The sequence below is a fragment of the Coturnix japonica genome, chromosome 1, assembly GCF_054131305.1.
Source record: "Coturnix japonica strain WE chromosome 1, WE-NBRP24, whole genome shotgun sequence".
Classification (NCBI taxonomy): Eukaryota; Metazoa; Chordata; class Aves; order Galliformes; family Phasianidae; genus Coturnix; species Coturnix japonica.
This window is the reverse complement of record NC_140663.1, coordinates 57,906,186-57,928,118: the sequence shown is the minus strand read 5'-3', so window position 1 is coordinate 57,928,118 and position 21,933 is coordinate 57,906,186. Positions and strand designations below refer to the sequence as shown.

The following is a 21,933-nucleotide window of genomic DNA, read 5'->3' as shown; positions in this document are numbered from 1 at the left end:
ACATACTAAATCAGGAAAGCAATCTTGCAGAATAAATAGGATTAACTAGACTCATATACCTCCATAAGAAGATCAGGTAAACACAATCGTTCACATTTGAAAATACCAATGCTGAAGATATTTTACTTTATTTGCTACACCAGTTTTCAGTTTTCCACCAGGACTTTGCACCATACATAGCTCACATCAAGACCAATGCTGTCTTTTGATTTCTTTCTAAGCACTGATTTGCTGCTTGGGTAGAACATAGGAGACAAGATCTAAGTTGCCAAGCCTACAGTATGAGTTCCCACATCGATAACATTTACACTGCAGTTAACCTCTTTAATGTGAAGTCTGATATATATTGAGCCAGCTGGAATGTTTTTCCCCATAAAAATCTACATGATGCTACATTTTAGATTTGTGACTAAAACTGTTGGTAGCACACCAAAGTTTCGGCTATTGCAGTGCTTGAACACAGTCACAGCTCTCTACTTTTACTCTGCCTTTGAACAATGAGAAGGCTATTGGGAAGATGTAATCTGTAGAGCTGACCTGAACCACCCAGAGGGATATTTGCTATCACATCACATCCTGCTTGGCAATGAAAGCTGGAGCAGAGAATGGGAATGAGGAGGAAGGCTGTCTTCAAATGCACCTGTGGCTCAGAGACTGGCTGGGCATCTGTGCAGGGGAGGTGGTAAGTGATCATCTTTGTACCACTTGCTTCTTTTAATTTCACTTATTAAACTATCCTCACGTCAGCCTATGAGCCCTCTCTCCTATGCTCTTCTCGTTCTCTCCTAAATCCCACAGAACAGGCAGGGCAGGGGAAAGGAACAAGCAGCTGTGTGGCTGCTTAACTGCAGGCCTGAGTCAGTCCATCATGATAAAGTAACCTGGGATTCACATTCTTAATAAATGAACAATGATTGTTGTGTGATGTATATGTCTGTGTGGTTTGCTGGGGTGGGGGATTTTTGTGTGTGTTTTTGTTATTTGGGGGTGTTTTTTGTGTTCATTTTGGTTTTATTTATTTAGATGGTTGGCTGGTAGGTCTTTAAGGACCTACAGCTAAAGTTATCAAAACACAGTCTATGATACAGGGGTTTTCTGTTTTGTGCTCAAACAAACTCAAGGTACTGCTATAGTTCTTCGAATTAGCACCTCATTTTCCTACCGAGGTTCTTTTTTTCCCCAATTATAAAACTCCTCAATTTCATTCTCATGTTAAGAATTTTCACACATAACTACTTTTCCTTTCTTTTTCAAAAACTGATTTTGATTCCTCTGAGGGAATTAGTGTTAAATGCTCTGTCTAAATCCCAAACTGCATTTAACAAATGCCTGTTTTCCACAGATGTTAAAATGTCTCTGGCAAAAACATAAAGGAAAAACAACAACCAGTAAAAAAAACCCAAATCTCTGAATTCTCCCCTTCAAGATTAAAATCTCTTTTAATGAACTGCTTTCATAGCAGAATTTCAGGAGAAAACATGAATGTACTTTCCAGCGTTACATGAAAGAAGTCAAGCATATTCCTATGGATATCTAAGCAACACATATGCCATGAAAGCAGTAACTAAGTAGGTTCCATCAATCTTTTCTGAAGGAGACTGCACTTTCAATCTAACCATAGCTTTGTAATTGTTGTAAAAATGTCACAAAACCTTTAAATGACAACACTTAGAAGATGTGTTTTGCTGACTTCTCGAGCTAAGTTTGCCCTTGCTTTACAAAGCAGCTTTTACTTTTTACAGCAAAAGAAAACTTTAAAACGCCATCTTTTTAAAAGTTGCTCCAATTTACTTAAAAGCCTGACTACAGATCTTAAATCTTTAAGTACTTTTTCTAAGCAGTTCCTTCAACAGCAGAGAGCAGCCCTGTAATTAAATCAGGTACTTACCACATTCTATTGTTTTGTGGCTCTGAGAAGGCTGTCTGTCTTTATGCCTACTTCTAGGATAGCTTCTTTGTTCCTGAAGAGAGGTTCTTTTATCTGTGCAGTCTGTGCTTTGAGTATGATCTGGTAAACATGTGGTATAGTGCAATCCTGCCATAGAAAGCATGCCCTGAATAGCTTCTTCTTCTGTACTTGTCGAGGTAGGACATTCCCTAGAAAAACATGCACGAATGAAACAGTTCAAAAACAGAACAGTAAATCTCTCTGAATGAATTGTTTTTACATTAATATTAAGCAGAAACATAAATATTAGTGTGAAAAAGCCTAATACTGATTTCTAAACAAATGCCAACAATGTGCTTACTTTTTACTGGGAGTTTCATTTCTGGATGGCTTCTGGGTAGTTTGACAAAGGTCTCTCGTGACCTTAGATTCCTCCTTGAAATTTGATGTTACTTCCTGTTTCTCTTCATCACCTGAGCTTTCCGACTCCTCTGTGGAGGAATCCTTCTGCTGAAACAAAAGCAGACAGTATATGGAATTGTCATCATGCCATCTAGAATAGAGATGCTACTTTATTTTTAAAAAACAACAACAATCTAGAACTTCTAAGAACAACATTTTGATATACATGTATATATGCAATACATATATGTACATATATATACATATATATAGTATCCAGAATGCAGCTAACTTGAATGAGTAACTGAGATATTATCTATCCAAATATTGCAGCAAGCATCTTCAAAATCCAGCAGAGAACACTACACACATTAAAGCATGCACAAATCACTGCATTCATTTTTTAAGAGAGTAATGGCTACTCTTATCTTCTGTATTCAAAGCTGAGAAAAAAAACGTGGAACTAGAGTTCCAAGGAACAGAGCAGCCCAATATTATTCCTATTTATAATGAGACAAGTGCTGCCCCAGGTAATAGTTTCTCACACCCACTCTCACAAACAAGTAAACTTCCATCAGTAGCATATCTGCAAGTGATGGAAGCTCTCAGGTAAACCCAGAAAACAGCAAGAACGGGCCTCTTATAATGGAAAAGCCTAATTTCTTGAATGAAAGTGCTTGTCAACTCCTGATGAGATTATAACTTGTATGAGCAAAACCTTCTCAAAGGTGAACTAACAATATGTATCTTAACACACCATTAAGTAAAGAAAGGGCTACCACAGATACATTCAGCTCAGTAATCCAGACTAATTATTTTCAACAAATATAGACAACAGCACGTTTTAATTCAAGGCAAAGACTATACATAACTCAATAATAGGCTTTGGAGAGGAAGATCAGAAAATGGAGGATCATAGTCCTTCAAGACTGCCACCACCAATCAGAATAACTGTAAGTCAGTGCAGCAGATCACCAAGCAATGTTTTTAAACAATAGCTTCATTCTGAAAAGCAGCTCATTAATCTTTGACACTTCTAAAGTGGCACAAATAGGTAATGATGTTATAACTACAATTCAATATCAGTAAGAAAGCTACAGTCTTGTTAAGATCTTTTCTGTAATATATAAAAACATCTGAAAGATTTACAGGAACTACTGAGATAATTCATTTTGGATACATCATTATAATAAAAAAAAAAATACAAACATTAAATAGGAAGCTGAAGAACATAGTGCAACTAAGGAATCAGTGGCATTAATACAAAATATTTCATTCCGTGATAAAGTGATCCAAGGTTGGTTACATGCTTGTATAAAGTATTTAATTTAATTGTAAAGAAGTCTGGGCATTCAAAAGGAGGATCTCCATTTATTTTGAGTAGTTTGAAAGGCCTCATCAGGGGTTAACCACTTAAGGTTATTAAAGATAAATTGGATGGTTATAGGATTGTTTTAATTTAACCATGCTTTAAAATGAAGTAGCGTGGCAGGCACTCATAACTCAAATGCTTAAATTTAGCTTCATTATGGAAGAAATGAACAAAGTAACTGTTATTTATCCTTTCCCAGCCTTTGTACAATCCAGAGCAGAGTCATCCTTTGGCAGTCCCATCTTAATGGCAAATGAGATCATAGTATTTGGCTCAAGAGGGCACATCTTGCTGTTTTCCTCAGTATAAGAATAAATTAAGAATGAGGCAAAAGTGTAGAGTTTGAAATACTGCCTTGAGCAAGCATTAAATATTTTGTTATTTCCCAGATAAATCTGAAGTGAACAAAATTATCCTGAGTTGTTTTGTCCACTTTTTCTAGCCATACCTGTGTAGTGCAATCAGGCTCAGATTCTTCTGAATCAGAAATATCAGAGTACACTGAGGATCCTTTCCTGAGTTCTGATTTCACACTTTCAAAGAACACTGTGAAGAGAAAAATTAAACTATGAAACTCAATATTTAATACAAAGAATATTTAAAAATTATAAGGAAAGTAAAAAACTACCAGTTCTATGTTTTTAACAATCTCTATAACAAAAACACAGCTATTCGCTGATCTGGTGAACTCTGAATCTCACTAAACTCCCACGTTCGTATATATGCTAAAGTCAGGACTGGGTCCCAGACAGAATGGAGTAGGCTTGCACTAGATACGATTCACTCTTAGACTCTTAAAAAAAGATTTCCTTGTTGTAAAATAAGGGTTGTCACAGGGAAATACAAATCACAGAAGCCAGAAAATACTCAAGGAAAAAAAAAAAACAAAAAACCCAAAAACGAAACAACCAAACAATGTGTTACTTGCTACTTTACATCACAGTTTCATAGTTTCATAGTCTCGTGTGGGTTGGAAGGGACCTTAGAGATCATCGAGTCCAACCCCCAGGATTCGAGCCTCTGTGTAGCAGAGCGGCACTTCTACCACTTGCGCCACAGGGGGGATTCGAACTCCGGGCCCCAGTGTTGCAAGGCGGTGTCCTTACAGTTCAGTTATTCTGGACGCTTTGTGCTACTGCAGAGCTGCCAAACAGAGGTTACCATGATCATCTGTTACAGAAGATTAAAATATTACTGTGATGATTCACAATGTACATCCATTTGTTTTCATCACATCAATACCTGTAAAGGAAGGGGTGAGGAGGAAGTACCAGCCTTAGATGTAACTTTTACTAGTGGTAAGATTAAGTACAATCAGAGAATGACGTGTCAGAACAGACATCAAAACCACTGGCATGTGAAAAAACAATCAATTAAATCAGCCATCTAGTCCGCATGATTTACTTTTATAATCGCAGAAGGAAATCAAATACAAAGTAGTTAAGATGCTCCCAGAAGCATTCACCTCTTAGGCCAGTTTGTGTTCCAAATATCAAGTTTTAAGAGTTCAGAATCTTCTAGGGCTGTATATCTATGTACAGGCTGCTGGCTGAAATCTTTGTTAAGTACAAATTAATGGAAGACTACAATACACAGATTACCTGGCAAGTTTGTTTTGGATAAAAGACGTGTCAGTAACAGAAAGAAGAACTTATGAATGTATGTCAAGAACATAGCGTGCAAAGAAAGCAACACAAAAATTCTGAAGTGCTTTTTATAAAGTCTCTGATAGGAAGTTCTAACAAGTACCATATATTAAGTGCTAACATAGATCAGAAATCAGCTCTGAAACAAAGACAGAGGTAGAATGTTGTCTTCCTTATAACAGTTTTATATGAAACATAAAAAGCCATCTTTCGTAGCTAATTAATTATGCAAGCATCAGAGAGATAGTTGGTAACCTATTGCTAGTAGGATCTTGTTTCTACTGTGGACTGTGGCAAGACTCATAAATAGGCATCAAATATATTCCAGGGAAGACCAGTTAAGTTCTGAACTTTGCATAAGAAATTTTTAAGAGTTAGAAGAAAGCTAAGATTAAGATTGATTATCAGAAAGGGAATAAAATGAAAACCTGGGACCAAAATGCCCCTTAACTTAAAACAGCACTACAAAGAACTGTGAGGAATATCACAATATAGTAAAATGAGCAACAAAACTGTGAACATTTTGGCCTGAATTTGTTTAACATATGACAATAAAGTGCATATTTTAAGTGACTGTAGATCATAAAGGGAGCAGGGGAAGATTTCTGATTATAATTTAAGCCTTTGTCTTAAGGGAAAAAAAAAAAAAAGAGAGAGAGAGAAAGAAAAAGATTTCAGGATAAGTAATAGATAATACAGTAAATAACACTATCATATAGCTTAACTGAATTCTCCCTCAAAGTACTCTATCATGCCTTTTCCAGAAACCAGAAATTCCTAATATTAAATCAACAAAACTTTTAAGAGAAAATGTAAGCCTTCACCACAATATATAGGAAGGCAAATGATTTGACAAGACAGAAAAGACAGGACATGCACATAATTAGCTTAATACCAGAATAGCGAAGATTTATACAAGCAGCACTAATACAGAACCTCATATTTTCTGGTTCAGTCGGGGATGGGTACTACCATATATGACATAACATTGTATGAGTCTCGGGTTTGACCTGCACAATTTGGCTGTGCAAATATACCTACAAGCAGCCAAACCACAGTCCATTTCTAACTCTAGTTTATTTTGCAAGCTGTGGGCAAAGCAATGAAGTGTCTAGTTGCCTTTCTCTCTGTTCTCTATACTGCCCTACAAATGAATCCCCGAGTTTCATCATCTTTCTGATACAGGTTCTGCACACATTACAGACATTCAGAGGCACACACTGTCCTTCATGCTGTCATCAGTATGTGATTTGCAATCAAGCTTTAAAATTTTGCATGATATGCAAAGCTGTATAACTTGACCTGTTTAAAGGCATCTCTCTACAGACATTACCTCTTGGCCAAAAGCCCATTAAGAACAATGGAAGGCAGCAGCCTGTTTACAGAAACAGTTAATTCCTTTATGGAATTCTCAGCAGAAGAAAAAATTTTCCCTCTCTGTAAACCTTCAGATTAGGCAAAATAACCAGAAGTAGGTGATTCTTAATAGCGAGGTCTGCAGACTCTTACCATTCAATTACAAATCAGTGAAAGCCCTGAGTGCTCAATCTCTGGAAGAGAATATCAACACTCACTTCTAGTCCTAAATATGTTTCTTAGATTTAGATGCCCGCTGCCAAATTATTGATCTATCAAGTAAGAACAACAATTTTGAAGAAAAGCTACCATTTCTGTGTATGATTTGATCTTCAAGCCAAGTGTAAAACATAGTTCAATTTTTGAAGTGGATAAACACAATGTGATGCTTAACTATTACCCAATAAGCCATTTGCCTTTTCTGTTCATGAGTACATAGGAGGATCTCCTTCTTGTGCAGATTTTTAAATACTGTTCTCTGTGACCCTTGGAAACACAAGGCAACAGAGATTACAAACTGCTTCGTTAGCAAAAATAATTAAGTATTTTACCAGGCTGACAATGGACTCATAAACGCTGTTACAAATGTGCAGGAAACCAAGGGAACTGTAGGTCTCTAAAAGGTTTTTCATGTTGTTTTTTTTTTTTCTAACTTGTCTTACAAACATCGATCTTAGTTTCCTAGTACATATCCTCTATTAAGCACTCCAGTGAGAAAGTATGTGAATTTCATAGCTGAACAAAGAGTTAAACAAGAGCTGATTTTTCACCATATTCAGGCAGTGCTATTGAAAATAAGTAATGAAAACAGGCTTTTTCTATTGATTATTCACTAACAGACTTTGTGATCAGCACTGCTGAACACCTAGCAGAAAGACCTGAGATTACAGAAAGGCCAACAAAGACTAACTCCTAGTGATGGACGGTTTAGATACAAAGTACTGGAAAGAGGAGTTTTATGGACAATGCTGAATTCCTCCTCAACCTTGCGTGTAACTGAAAATGTTGAAAACATTAAGACTTTATTATTAATGCTAAGTTCTGCTTCTTTGCCAGTGTGGAATAAACCTACTCGTTTGGCAAAGTGTACAAAATTGTACCATCAAGTAAGCAGCCACCAAATGGAACAGAAGATGGGGCTGATACCAGCTGCATTATTATTCTCTCAAGTGAATGATAAGAGAAATATTGATCAGAACAAAAAAAAAATTAAGCATTCCTACATTTTGGAACTGACCAAGATAAACAAATACCTTACTTTCAAATGATACCTATAACACCAATTAAACCTCCACTCTGAAAGATGCTGTACACAGTATCCAAAACAGCACCAATGTAAAATGATTACTTTTACTTTCAGCTCCACACTGTTGATAGCTTTTTCAGCAGAATAATATCCTGTAACACTTGATAAACCCATTCTTGCAATTTTTAATACTGCTTTCTTCGATCTGTTAGTTTATCCTCTCTATGCTTAGGTAAAATTTCAGTCAGATATATAACAGTATGAGTCCCTCCCTAAGACCATCAAAATATTGAATTGATAGGAATTAGAGACAAACTTACTGTTCAGTGGTTTTTGGGCATCTGCATTCCCTTCTCCTTCAAATCCTGAGGTCTGATCTTCTCTCTTAACAGTCACCTTTTTCGACCTTGTCCTGTCATCTTCATCTTCGCTATCGGCTGTGTAAAGACTTCGATCTGTAAATGGACGTCTTTCATCTCTGTCTCACAAGAAAAGTAACATATTATTCTTACAAATGCAAAGCAATTGTCTTTTTTCCCTTACTTATGTACAGGACATCACTGAGACAATAACAGGAACATTCTCTTATATTCACCTCTTGGTTCTGAACTGCACATATTCCCACTCTGCACCCTGGACAATTGTAACTAACAACTAGGTGCAAAGCTTTACACCAAAATATCTTTAATTAAAATTACTCTAATACAGTGACCTAACTGAGCAACTAAACGAAATGCTATAGGAAAGGAGCTTGCAAAGCATCTCCTACTCTTCACTCCATAACTGTGACTCCACTAGGGGACAGCAAACACAACAGTCAACATATTTCTTCTACATTTGTCACATGAATCTTCCTGGTAAAATAAAACTTAAGAGCTACAGAAACAGAAAATATTATAAAAATAGCATGTTCTGGTCCATAATGACCATACATTATTCTCAATCAACATTTTGTACCTAATGATTCTTCCATTTGACAGCACAAGGCGAAGATCATTGTCCTTTGTTCGCCAGTCAGGTACTGTAGAAGATGGTTGAAAGGGCTTGTTAAATCTCCCATTCAGTTTCGAGTTTGCTATGTCCTAATGAAGTAAAAACATCATTGATTAGTATTAATTTCTATAAATTATGTGTCTTTTTCTGCACACTACAAAAGCTTCAACTCAACACCAGGATGGTTCTATGTTTCTGAAAACCAACTGAAGGAAGCTTAGACAAAACATATTTTAGATAGAAGATGCAGTTTGCTGTTTCTCCCTTTTCCTTGAATGATCTACAGTTTCCTGAAGCATCTGTAATAACTGCAAAATCTCTACAATACTCTTTTTGGACTTCCTTTGGAGAGGCTGGACTGGGAATTGCTAAAACAACTCCTGGATTAGCTGTCTGTTTTCTAAAATTACTATTCCAGAATTAACTCATAGTACAGCAAAATGTTCATAATGCAAATCAACCTGCCTGAAGAAAAACTTTCTAGGCTGGAAGACATTTATGTTTGATGCAAACTCTTAAAAGAATCAAATGACAGGTTTTTGTGCTGAACAAGGAATCAAGGCACTAGGTTCACTTTTTTTTTTTTTTTTAAATGAGAGAGAACAGATTTTTTCTACATTAAGTGACAATGACTGATACTCCCAAATATTTGAAATACACAACTGCACAGGTCTACTATTTGTGTTAAAACTGAAGCTCAGCTTCTTTTCTTTGGGAGCTGAATGTATGTCTCTTGTTTTTGTCTTATAAAGGTCAATAGGTCCCGACACAGTTGTCTGCATTTCTCATTCTCAGAAAACTACTTGTTTCCTTTCAGAAGGTTACTCATGCTCTTTCTCCCATTTCTATTTCTATTTTTTGAAACAAGGCCATCAAATCTGAAAAGATAATATATCAAGAGACCACATTTTTCTCATTGAGTCTGTGACAGTGTTGTAATGCAACTAATCAGTTAACAGAATCACAGTAGAGACCAAGGCAATCTTAGGCTTACTGGAAGGAAGGCACAGTCATAAAGAAAACAGAAACAAAGAAAAACAAAGCTCATCAAATTACAGTAACTGAACAATACTAACAGTTGCCTAAAATCATACAGAGAAGCAAATCCAGCCCAGAGCTTCAAAGAACCAAAGCCTCAAAAGGTCCACTTACTGCACAGAACAGATTCAAAGCAGAACCTAATAGTTACTGCAGTATTAATTGGAAAACTATACATGCAGTAGGTGGTGGATTCAGGGCATTTTTGGGAAAAAAACACTGAAGGAATGTGCACAAAAAAGTACCAAGGAAGAGAGAAAGTTCTATGAGAACTATCTACCCATAGCTCATCTGGCAAAGATCAGTAGGCTGCATTCTTAATGCACAGTAAAACCTTTTCACTTTCAAAACGTATTAGAAATTACTCTATTCTGGCTTTGTTTTTCCTTTATTCAACACAATACTTGCCTCCTCCCACGGTGACATCTCCAGCCTTTTCAGTACCTCTCTTGTGTGGAGTTCTAAGATATCCAGATTAGAAGGAGTTTTGGTAGCGTGGTCTCGCAGTTTCCTCACCCTTCGTCTTGAGTGGTGAGGAGAAGCTGTTTCATGTGAAGACCGTGAAGCTGAACACACACCAAGAATTCCCTGAGTTTTCACTGGTTTGTTGTTTTCCTCCTTCAATGGAAATGAATGAATGAATAAATAAATAAAGAATAGATTAGTCTCCAGTTTTCAGAACTCTTTCCACATGCAAATGTAATTTCCAGTACTGGTATTAAGGAATAAAGGAGCAAAACTCTGCTACAATGGAGGAGCAAAAAAACCTTAAAACACTGACTATACAACAAATAGGGACAAAGCGTAAGAAAATGAGCCTTTCCTCTTTTGAGATGACAGCTGGACCACAACTAACAGACAAGGGGCTGGAAGAATAGAATACAGACAGAATTTCAAAGGGTCTCATCCATAATTATTGCTTTAAGCAGTTGTAAGTGGGCTTGGTTCAGAAACACCAATCTACAAATAACTTCACCATTAAAACTGTGTGAGTTTGGGTTTTTTTATTTATTTTAAACAATTACATAAAACACCCTCACCATACTTTATCTGAAATACCAACAACATGGTATTTCCAACAGCTTTCTCTTAATCTTCTGTTAGAAAACAAATATTAAAATAAATACAAAGGTGAATATAATCAGCAAAGGCCCTGAATCAAAGATTTTTCTACAGAGCTTGGGGTTGCCTCCATTCTTACCTCTACGGAACGAATCACTTTTGAGAGCTCTTTTATGAGATGTCCAGGCCTAATGTTGTCTGGAATTTCAAAGGCATGTTCTGTTACAAGCTGTATGCAAAGGATGAAGACAATTAATTAAGCAGAGGTAGTATAAAATAAACAAAACTACAGGAAAAAGAAATTAAAGGCAGAGACCTGATTAATTTAACTGTTAAAGCAAACTGCCAGGACAGAAATACAAAAACCAAAGCTTCAATTCCAAGATTTAGTGTGAAATGTTCAGGATATGTAAGGGCTCAAGGTTAGCCACCCCACAGTTTGTCTAAGAAACTCCAAAGAAGTGGTAATACAAAGCCATTCTGGTATTTTCTTCATTTTCTTTCTCCATAATTAACTTCTTTTATACTTCCCTTCCAGCACAGTCAGTATGGAGACAGACTTCGGACAATAATTAAAGACCTTCAGAAGCAGACTTTCTCTATGAAATAATGCATCCTAAATATCAAATGAAGAAGGAGCACCTAACAAGCAGACTTTAAACATCGGCCTCATATTCCACTTTTTAAATGACCTTCTCAGCTTATTCAAAACGAGGTAAGCTGAAGAAAGCAATTCTAAATCATTCCCAATAAAAACAACTTGAAAAGCTGTAAGAGTTTGCTCCTTTTAATTCTCTGATATAGTACCAGAGCACAGACAGATCTACTCTATATTTATTACCAATCTGAGCAAGTCCAAAGTCTCCACATTTAGACCTAGTAAAACAAGTGTTGTATTTTTATCTAGTTTAAATTTGCCCCAAGACATACCTATTAAAAACGAAACAGACAAAACACACATAGAACAGACTGACTGACATGAACTCCGGTATCCCTTTAATTAACTATTTAAATGGAAAAATGTCCCACAAACACATTCAGCTATCCACACTTCAAAAATGAGGTTCAGCAGCACAATTATTACTAGAAGCAAATTGATACTGTAAACATACTTCATTTCATCTGGCTTCCTCTCAGTCATTAAAAACCAATCGTAAGTACAACCATGATACATTCATTTCAGTATCATTAATGCTACAGGCAAGATAAAATCTGTTGCTATTATTTACTGCTGATCATTCTCAAGTGCAACACCTTTACAACTTTATACTTGAGAACACAGCATCTCTAACATCAGATAAGGTTTCCAATAAATTAATGGTACTCAGTTCTTTCAACATAAGGACTTTCCCAAAGAGCCTTCCTGCCCATGACGACTGCAAGAGGAAGTGACCCTGATACAATCTTCCAAAACACTGACTGGAAAGTTTCACTGCTTTAAAAATATCGACAAGCCTCTCTGAAGCAAACACAGATTGTATCAGAAGAAATGGATTATTTCATAGGTAAAATACAAGTACTTTGAGCCAAGGAAGTTCCATTTGCAAGCTCACTTGTTTGCTATTAAAAAAGGTATTTCTTTACATCAGTGCTTTCTCAACTAAGCTGTAACAGAGTAATTATGGGAAAAAAATCCAACCAAGCAACTTAAACATGTCAATAAACTCAATAAATTGATATCTAAGCAGGTAAATGGTGGGAAAAAAAAACACTGTGATACATTCAAGTCAAGAAATAATTTCATAGAATTATAGAATCATAGAATCACAAGAAAGCCTGGCTTGAAAGGGATCCCAAAGACCATTTAGTTTCAACCTTCCTGCCATGGGCAGGGTCACCAACCACTAGACCAGGCTGCCCAGAGCCACTTGTAAATGTTGGGAAAAAAGAACAGGTGATCAAGAAAAAAAAAAAAATACACACACACACACACACATATATATATATTCAAATAGTCCTGGTAGGCACATGAAGCCACCAATATTTGTAAATTACCATCACAGTCAAGCATACTGATAACATAAAAACACAATCAAGTACCCATGCTTGGAAATAAAATAAAAATCATTTTTAATATTAAAAAGAGCTATTAAAAAAAAAAAACAAAACAACAGAACAGTTACCCCAAACAATTTACTGGTACAGGGATCAAACATCTTAAAAATAGAATCTGAGGCCTGTTGCTTATGTAAGTTGGAAGGAAGCCAGAGCTACAGTCCAAGAGATCAGATGACTGGATAGGTCATCATCTTTATTGTGCATATTAACAAACTTGCAGACTGAAGCTCTGCACCAAACAAACCAGAAGATACATATATCAATAAAGACCTTGCACAAACTGAATTCAAATCAAGACATGAAAACTAAAAACATTTTAGCATCACTCCATCTCTATTCTCAGCATTTCGTAACTCTAGGCAGTTTTAAAAGATTGTAGAAATGAAGATAATGTCCCTTTGGTGAAGACACCCCAAGAAGCATCTTAAAGCAATTCACCAATACCATTTACTTATCTCAAAAAGACTTAGATCATAAGAGCAACGTGAAACTTAATGTGTAGGGTTCCTAACTGCATTCATTTTCCATTTCTTTCTCAGAATCTGTCTGAGATGCAAGTCATAAGCAGATGGTAAGCACTGCACTAAGCTCTCCTTGCCTTCCGCTTCATACAACTACAGACCTACCACACACATGGCCTGCTGGAAAGACATCAGCTCACTTATGAAGCAGAAACTAGGAGGCAAGCTGGTGGGGAGCAGACCATATTCTGAACAGATCACAAATGCTGTGCAGTGTCCTCACAACTCAAGTGTTTGTTCAGCCAGTAGTTTGGGAATATTCACTGGTTTCATTCATAGGCAGCCAGAATGCAGCATCTGCAATTATTGCTTTTCCCCACAGGAAAGTAGGAAATATACAACATTTTAGACAAAGTATTCTTCAAAACAAATAACTACCAGGTACTGCTGTAGAAGAGTACCGCAGTGTTTGTGAAATCTGTAACAGAGGAAATCCTATTCAACTTCAGGTAAAAATGAAGACTTTTTTGAGTTACGTTTGGTCTCATTTATCAGAAAGTCAGATTACACAGCTTGCTTATTATTCATGGCATAGATGCACAGACAGCCTACATTCAAAGATGCTTTAATATCTCAGGCTCAATTTGTTGTAAATACTGCCATACTGCTTATTAGATAGGCCTGACCCAGAATGGCACCAATAAAGGCACACTGGAGAACCAACTCTGAGGTGTTACAGAGCAACAGCAAAGATATACCCTGTGATCAGTAACGCTATACAGTCTGGAGCTGAGCTGATTCCACTCAGAGTAAACAGACTGCATTTACATCTCATGATCTCTTCCACAAAACTGACTGTGTTGGATTGGATACAGCACCCTGCAAATACAATGTGTGCTGTGATTTAAGTTCTTGTAAGAGAACCTGAGGGCAGAAAACCCAAACAAGTCTCCAAGAGACAGTTTAAGTCATGATCGCCAACAAGAAATCAGAATTAATCAGCTCAGTCAGAACCAAACTGGCTTTGTGGACAGCATTTCCCAAAAGCACGAGTTCTAAGTGGTCTTATTAGCTCAGGCACGTTACAAACACACAGGGAGTCAGGCCTAGTCCAGCACTATGCCAAAGCAAATAAGCCTTCCTAGAGAGCAGCAGCAAAGCCAATGTAGACAACACTCTTAACGATTTTACAAGCCAGCAAATGTTCAGCAGGGACAGTACTTTAATGAAGTTAATATCCTCCTCAATCAAAACTGACTTTCCAGCAACGTAGGTATACCTGAGATGTACTCTCCAAAGTACTCACATCAGTGGGAAACCCTAAATACCACAGCCTTCTATACCTCCATTGCCTCAGACAAGGATGAATTGGCTGTATAAACAAAAGGCTCGATGAACTCTCTAGAATTCTTATCCCATGCTGAGATGAAGCAAGATTCTATTTCTACCAGCTATCATACAAGAACTTCCTCGCTGGGCTAAGACATCATTAGGATCACACAATATAAAATTTTCATGACTCTACCCCAGGTCAGCAGCACATACTCTCCATAGTCTTTCATTACACATTAGCAGAAAAATAATCTAAAGTATGACAAGGACAAGAATCTTCGATTACTCCTACATAAAGCCAGAGTACAACCAAAACAGCAAACAAAACCGCTTGTACTTACCTCTTTTTTCATCCATAATTTTAAAGCAGTAAGTAAAGCCTTCACTCCTTGCACTAAATAGCTTGGAGGCTGGAAACCATCTTCTCTCAGTTCTAAAAAGGACACAGACACCAACAAAAACACACTAAGTGAAAACAGCAGAATGACACCTATCCTTCAGCCACTAAAGCTGCCATTACGCAGCAGTTCAAAAAAAATGAAAAAAAATAAAATCGTGTAAGCAAAAAAATACTACATGCTGTATTTGCATGAATATTCAAAAATAAAATAAAATAAAATAAAAAATTCTGCTTCCAAACCAGTTCACCAATATAGTTCTTATTTCTTAAAGGGTGTGAGAAGGAATAGCAAGGCCTTTGAGCTGAGATCCAGTAAGTCCAACTGTCCACTAGCTGACTTGGTAACATTTTGAGAATACAACGCAGAACTACAGATTGGGCTTTTTTTAATGTTTTTTTTTTTTTTACTGCTGCTGAAAAAACAGACTGTGTTATATAAGACTAACCAAAACTAATCAGCCCTGGATTGATGGACAAATCATTTCCTCTTAAGTCCCTAGAACTGCAGAGAAAAATTTACATGAATGCCATAAAACTCACAGCATCATAATATACTTCTTACCCATGAAAAGATAAAACCAAAAGCTGTGTGACTTTTTGGGATCCTGAAAGGATAATGAAATTAAAAGGACCACAAGCATGCCAGTTTTGCTTACTGACATGAACTTCACAAAGTGCTTCTAAAAATCATGTGCTCAGTGTATTACAAACTGGTACATTTCACAATGGAATTAGTATCATTTCTCATTTAAAAACAAGGGATTCTGACTGGTAAACATTGAACAGACACGAAACTTGATGCCAAAGCACAACTTAACCATCACTCTAGCAATGGAAGACTAAATCCTGAATTTTCACAATAACCCACAGATTAAAAATGACATGAAAATAAGCTTCATAATCCTCACTTAAGATATGAGCCATATGTCACAAGATGCTCTCAGTGTACCTACTCAAGCAAGGAGTCACACGATAGAAGAGAGGAAGAGATGAAACACATAGCTTCATCTCTAGGTTACTTAGGAACATATATCCCACTGATTTTCCAGTAGAAATACAATTCCTACATTTTCTGACACATTTGTAACTTTTAATTACCCAAATGTGAGATCAACCAAAGAAAACTTTCTAACAGTTAAAAAGAAGTTAAAAAGAAAATCTTTATTTGGTAAAATTTCTAAAAACTTTCTAAATATCACGGCTGAAAGGATAACAGATAATTTTCAATACTGTTTTCACCTTATGAAAAGGTTCTGTGAGTGATCTCTTTCAGAGCAGAGGCTAAATTCAGCAGTCTCCTTAGAAGGCATATTTATTTGAAATATATAATTTGAAATATGATATTTATTAATAAGATTAAACAGCAGTTAGAGAGGTGAGACATTTAAGAAAAAGAAAGTGAAGTCAGCACTGAGGCTCAATTACACATGGGCACAGATAACAAAAATTAATGGACTAGATGAGGAAGTTTGGAAAGGACTGGAAACTGTCAAGAATCGGCGTCTTTTGAGGTACCTACTGTTCAACACCAATATAAATTACTTAACACTGCTCACAGGAACTGGCACATCTTTCCTCCAAAAACTCTCATGGGTGCCTTTCCTTTGACAAGAAGGAGCAGAAGACAACTGGTAGCTTGACTGAAAAGGTCAAAGAAAATCGTAGAAACGCAAGAAAACCTTTATGTTCAACAGTAAAGCCACCATGAAGCAACCCACAGATATAAATCAATGGTGTCGCTTAGAGAGTCATCTACTGAAAGGAGAGAAAGGTTTTCAAAGGATATTTGAAGATCTTAAATGATAAGGGAGAAGTCTACTGTAAAAAGTGACAACAGTGAAATCCTATCTGCCTTAGCAAGGTCTTTTCAGGTAATGGGAGATTAATCCTATCTGTTTCGTAGTATAATTGCACTGTGCCAGAATCTCAGATATTCTAGATGATCAGAGTATCTTCATTAGTCAGATACACCATTAGCATTGGATATAAATCACTAATAAACAATTCAAAGGTTCCAGTAGCTTGCTAAAAAATGCTAGTTACACACATCATAATGTACACCACAAATTCTGCACAGCTCTAGTTATCTAGAAAGCCTTAAACCCCAAAGTCATCTTAGAATCATAGAATCATGAGGTTGGAAAGGATCTACAAGATCATCTAGTCTAACCATCCTCCCAATACCGCTGCTACAAGAAGCCACTAAACCTTATCTTGGAGCTCCTCATCCAGATGCCTCTTGAACACTGTCAGGGACGGCAGTTTTTGGCTGCTCAGCTCAAAACATTTCATCTGTTCAAACAGCAGCAACACAATTTTCTCCGCTTTCAATGAAACATAAAAGCAGACACATGTACACCATAAAAAGTAAGACAAGGATTACCTTTTAATGTTTCCAGTAAGTTTTTGGCCACAAACCAACAGATGGCTTCAAAGAAAGGAAATTTGAAAAGATCTGGGGTTTTTAGCCTCTTCTCCATTTCATAACACCTGAACAAATAGAAAGATTAACTAAAAGTATTCATGTCATCCAACCTATTTTTTAACTATGTAATTATTCAAATTGATATAATGTCCAAAATAAAATAAAATAAGCACGGCCATGGTAAATAAAAAAGTCAAGTACAACATAGTTAAACCCCAACAAGACCACAGACAAGATTCAACTCTGGTCTCATCCAGGCTCTGACCTTATCAAGTTTGACTGCTGCACTTCTAAGAATAAAGTTGGACTTCATAAAACTAGGATACAAACCCAGTGTGTGATCTTTTAACAGATGGAATTTTATCAGGATTCCACTGTAATAAATAAAAACAATATGTTTAGAAGACAGCTCCACATCTTGGACAAAAACTAAACACAGCTGCCCTTTGAGCAATGCTGACTTGAGGATGCTCATTTCAACTCAGTGTTGCACACCTGGGCTTGCTCAGTTTTGGTTTATTTATTCATACTAGCCTCCAAAGCAATGGGGTTGGGGGGTGAGGTTTACTTTGTTTTTAATTAAATTATGCATACCCTTCAGTTCTGAAACGTACTTTGTAGAAATGAAATAAGAATATGTGGTGGATACAGTCTAATTGAAAATGCCACTATCGTCTGCTTTGAGAGCCTGTACCCATTTGATCCTGGTTACAAGCACAAAGAGAAGGATCTATTAAAAGCATATCCTATTTACTGAGGAAAAGATATAGTAAGAGTTGAGACTAACCTGAGCTGCATGCCAATATTGAGGTTGTGTAAAAAGTTTCCTCCAAAAGCCATACAATCCTGAGATGTGAGCACAGCATGAATCCAGCCTGATACAAAAGATTTGGAAACTTAGTACATACATATAGACTACTTTAAGAAAGACCTTTAAATAAGAAAGTTTTAAAATACTTGCATATACATACTAAAAAAGATAGGAAAAGGGGGAGGGAAAGGGGGGGATGGGAGAGGAAGACGACAAAAGGTAGGGAAAAAGAAATGGAAAAAAAATGGAAAAAAGAGATGGAAAAGGAAGAGGAACAAATAGTCCTGTTCTTAACAACATACAGATTACAATATGTTTCAGAAATCTAGTTGAACTGTAGTTTAGTAAAGGAGTCATAAACATAAGAGGGTCTTCAAGACATTTTGACTGGGTAGAAGTCAAGAGGACAGAACAGCACTAATTTCTCAAGTAAAAGATTCTCCAAAGTTCTCCTTCCAGCAAACAATAATGGAATTACTATAGAAAAATCATATTGAGCAAAAGACAAAGTAAGGCAAATAAAAGTTATATTCCTTTTCATGTTTACATGTTATTTCCATAACTCAACTATTAGCACAACACAAAACAAAAAAACTATCATTTAGTAATACTGTAATAATCCAGTAGTTCTATACATTATTAATAAATACAGCCAAGTGAATCCCAGTGAAATTATGATCTATTTAAAACCTAGTCTAGATATTCTCAGAATACTAATTCATCACATAATTGAAATACTGTCCCTATAAGCTCTACCATTCTGTATGGCAAAGCGTGACCAACACTACACTATCAATCCAACTGATTGCTACTGGATAATTTCAATTAAGTGCACAAAAGAACATATTAGCTTCCTAATAAAAAATTTGTACTGAAGATTTATACTGTGCGTTTTTAATGTAAATAAGCTAAAAATAGGCACACAGACACTTGTTCTTACTTAACATGCATACAGATCTTTCAAAAGAGCAGTTGGTCACACATTTGCAGATCACTTTATGTTTTGACTGAGAATAGGCAACGTGTAAATTGAGAAAGCTCCTCGGCAGACACAAGATTATACCAATTCATAACTAAATATATACTGCTAACCAGCACTAAATCTATGCCCTCATTCAGCCAAAAACAACCAGTTTTAGTTTGTGTCATTTTAGGATATCCTAAGTTCCTGGTAATTAAACATGTTAAGTCCTAACAATAAGAGTAACATCTTACCTGTTGGAACAAATAAAGTGTGTCCTTGTTTTACAACACATTTGTAACATTTGTCAACTTTGTCTCCAAAATATACCTCGCTTTGGGTGACAGATGAGCTCCAAGACTCATACAGAGCCAAATTTTCATCAGTGGGCTTGATCAAATAGAATATCTTTTCACCCTATTAAACAAAAACATCAAATAAATAAATGCATGTCCTCCTGGCCAGACTGTACACCCTCTGAGTCATCTGCACTAAAAGTAACTGACATAAATGGTGGAATTCTGTAGTTATACTACGGAACACTGGTGTTTCCTAATTCACTGTTTCACAACTGTAGCTGCCCAGAAAGTAGTGAATAGGACAGTAACCAATAAGGATAAGGGGAAGGAGGGTCATGCACCTTGTAATGTGAAAAAAACCAACAGTGTCATTGATTTTTAATTAATTTTCTTTTTTTTAATAAATACTAAAACCTAACTGCAAAACCTACCGATCAATTAAAATGGTCAGCCAACCAATTATACTACTGAAGTCATCAACAGTGTGCTAACATAAAAGCATGAAAATGAGACACCAACAATCACTAAGTCACTTTCAAACTCCTCACCTGTCCTTCTAAGCACAGAATTCCACTTTAAAGAGGTGACAATGCCATGACAGAAATCTGCACACTGAGTAAATTCTGTTACATACAATCATAAACCAAAAAGCTTTCATACCCAGAGAACGTGGTACCAAACCGATGTTCCTCCAAAATCTATATGAAAATCAGTATAGCTGTCCTGGACACCCATCAAGCAATACTTCTGAACAAAAGGCTTAGGGAAGACAGAATCATCTGGCCAATAGTTTTCCACCCACGAAAGCTTCCTGGCAATATCTGGTACTTCTACTAACTCAGACATCCTTTAAGAAAGAAAAAAATTAAATACATAAATAAGACCAAGAGGAAGTGCCCCTCGTTTTTGTTGTTTTTTTGGTTTTTTTTTAATGACAGCATTAAATGCATATTTCCTACAAAATTACTACTTATGAATTAATAAAACTATTTTATATCCATATTACATCACAGTAGCTGTCTACATAAAATACGCAGCCTCTTAACTTTAATGCCGAAGACATTACATCCATATACATACTGTTCACCTTTGTGAAAACCACTTCCTACATTCAAGAAATTGCAGTCAATACTCACTTTGTGTCCGAGAATTCCAGGCTGATCACGTTCAATACTTTTGGTCGGTCAGGATTTGTGAAATATTTAATGTAATTATGGAGCTTCATTTTACTGTCCGCTTGTCTTGCTACATCTATTACATCTATCACTTTGTCACCACCTGTAAAAATAGGATTACTTTCTTAATCCTATCACAGGCAAAAAGAATTCTTTAACATGTTCAAGGAGAATTTTACTTCTTCAGTGTATCAATGTATTTCTGCACAAGCCCCCCACTACTACCAGCATTCTTGAACAAAGATTGGTACAAAGCAACTTTTAACTAGGTCAAGCTTTAATTGTTACTGTCAGCTATGGACACAACTGAGAACAGTGTACAAATAAATCCTCTTTCCCCATGGTCAACAAAAAGAAATAAAAGGAACAATACAGAATCGCTGCAACTGATTAAAATAATAACAATGGGGTTTGTGGCTTTCATTGGTAAGAATAGTATAGAAAAGTTGAATTTTGAATATTTAACTCACTTGAATATTTAACACAATGCCCACAAATAATTCTTTACAAATAACAAATTTTACTGCTCACAGCTGGTAGTTTTTAGCAAACTGCACTGAACTTTTAACGTAAGTGACTGATAGCTTTGCTATGTTGAAAACTATGCAGATACTCACAACCATCCTACACTCTCACCTTTTCATACATGAACGGCTTTTAAGCACACACGTCTTAATAATTCAATTAAATTACTAAGGCAAGCTTCATTTGTAAACATTACACAAACATACACATCACATATTTAAAGATGTAGAACTAGACCAGCAAGAAGTAACCTTTAGCCAAAATAAAGGAGTAATGACAAAATTATAACAGTAATTGTATTAAGTGCATTTAGTTATACAGGGGTCATATCTGAAAATTAATTCTGGAATGCATCTAGATCCATAGTTATAAAATTAAAAATGAGCATAATCTTGACAAATGCTATTTGGAATGGTATTTATTGAGATTTCTTATTTTTAATTTCCATAACAAAAAGGGAAGTCTGCAGCATTTCCATTTTTT

General features: G+C 36.1%; 1 protein-coding gene across 3 annotated transcripts in view; it reads right to left on the bottom strand.

Moving 5' to 3' along the window:
• Positions 1 to 21,933, bottom strand: part of KDM7A (lysine demethylase 7A) — a 56,032-nt gene that overhangs the window by 7,697 nt on the left and 26,402 nt on the right. The window contains exons 5-17 of one of the 3 annotated variants that reach the window (XM_015867031.2): positions 20,887 to 21,028; positions 20,411 to 20,597; positions 19,706 to 19,868; positions 18,467 to 18,554; positions 17,638 to 17,744; positions 15,196 to 15,287; positions 11,143 to 11,232; positions 10,350 to 10,559; positions 8,868 to 8,992; positions 8,231 to 8,388; positions 4,111 to 4,208; positions 2,250 to 2,398; positions 1,889 to 2,097 (exon numbers count right to left, since the gene is read on the bottom strand). In XM_015867031.2, coding sequence (XP_015722517.2) covers positions 1,889 to 2,097; positions 2,250 to 2,398; positions 4,111 to 4,208; positions 8,231 to 8,388; positions 8,868 to 8,992; positions 10,350 to 10,559; positions 11,143 to 11,232; positions 15,196 to 15,287; positions 17,638 to 17,744; positions 18,467 to 18,554; positions 19,706 to 19,868; positions 20,411 to 20,597; positions 20,887 to 21,028 — 1,818 coding nt within the window. Of the gene's footprint in view, positions 1 to 1,888; positions 2,098 to 2,249; positions 2,399 to 4,110; positions 4,209 to 8,230; positions 8,389 to 8,867; positions 8,993 to 10,349; positions 10,560 to 11,142; positions 11,233 to 15,195; positions 15,288 to 17,637; positions 17,745 to 17,944; positions 18,052 to 18,466; positions 18,555 to 19,705; positions 19,869 to 20,410; positions 20,598 to 20,886; positions 21,029 to 21,933 lie in introns of those variants that run through there. The other 2 variants (XM_015867039.2, XM_085521531.1) reach the window with 2 other exon arrangements.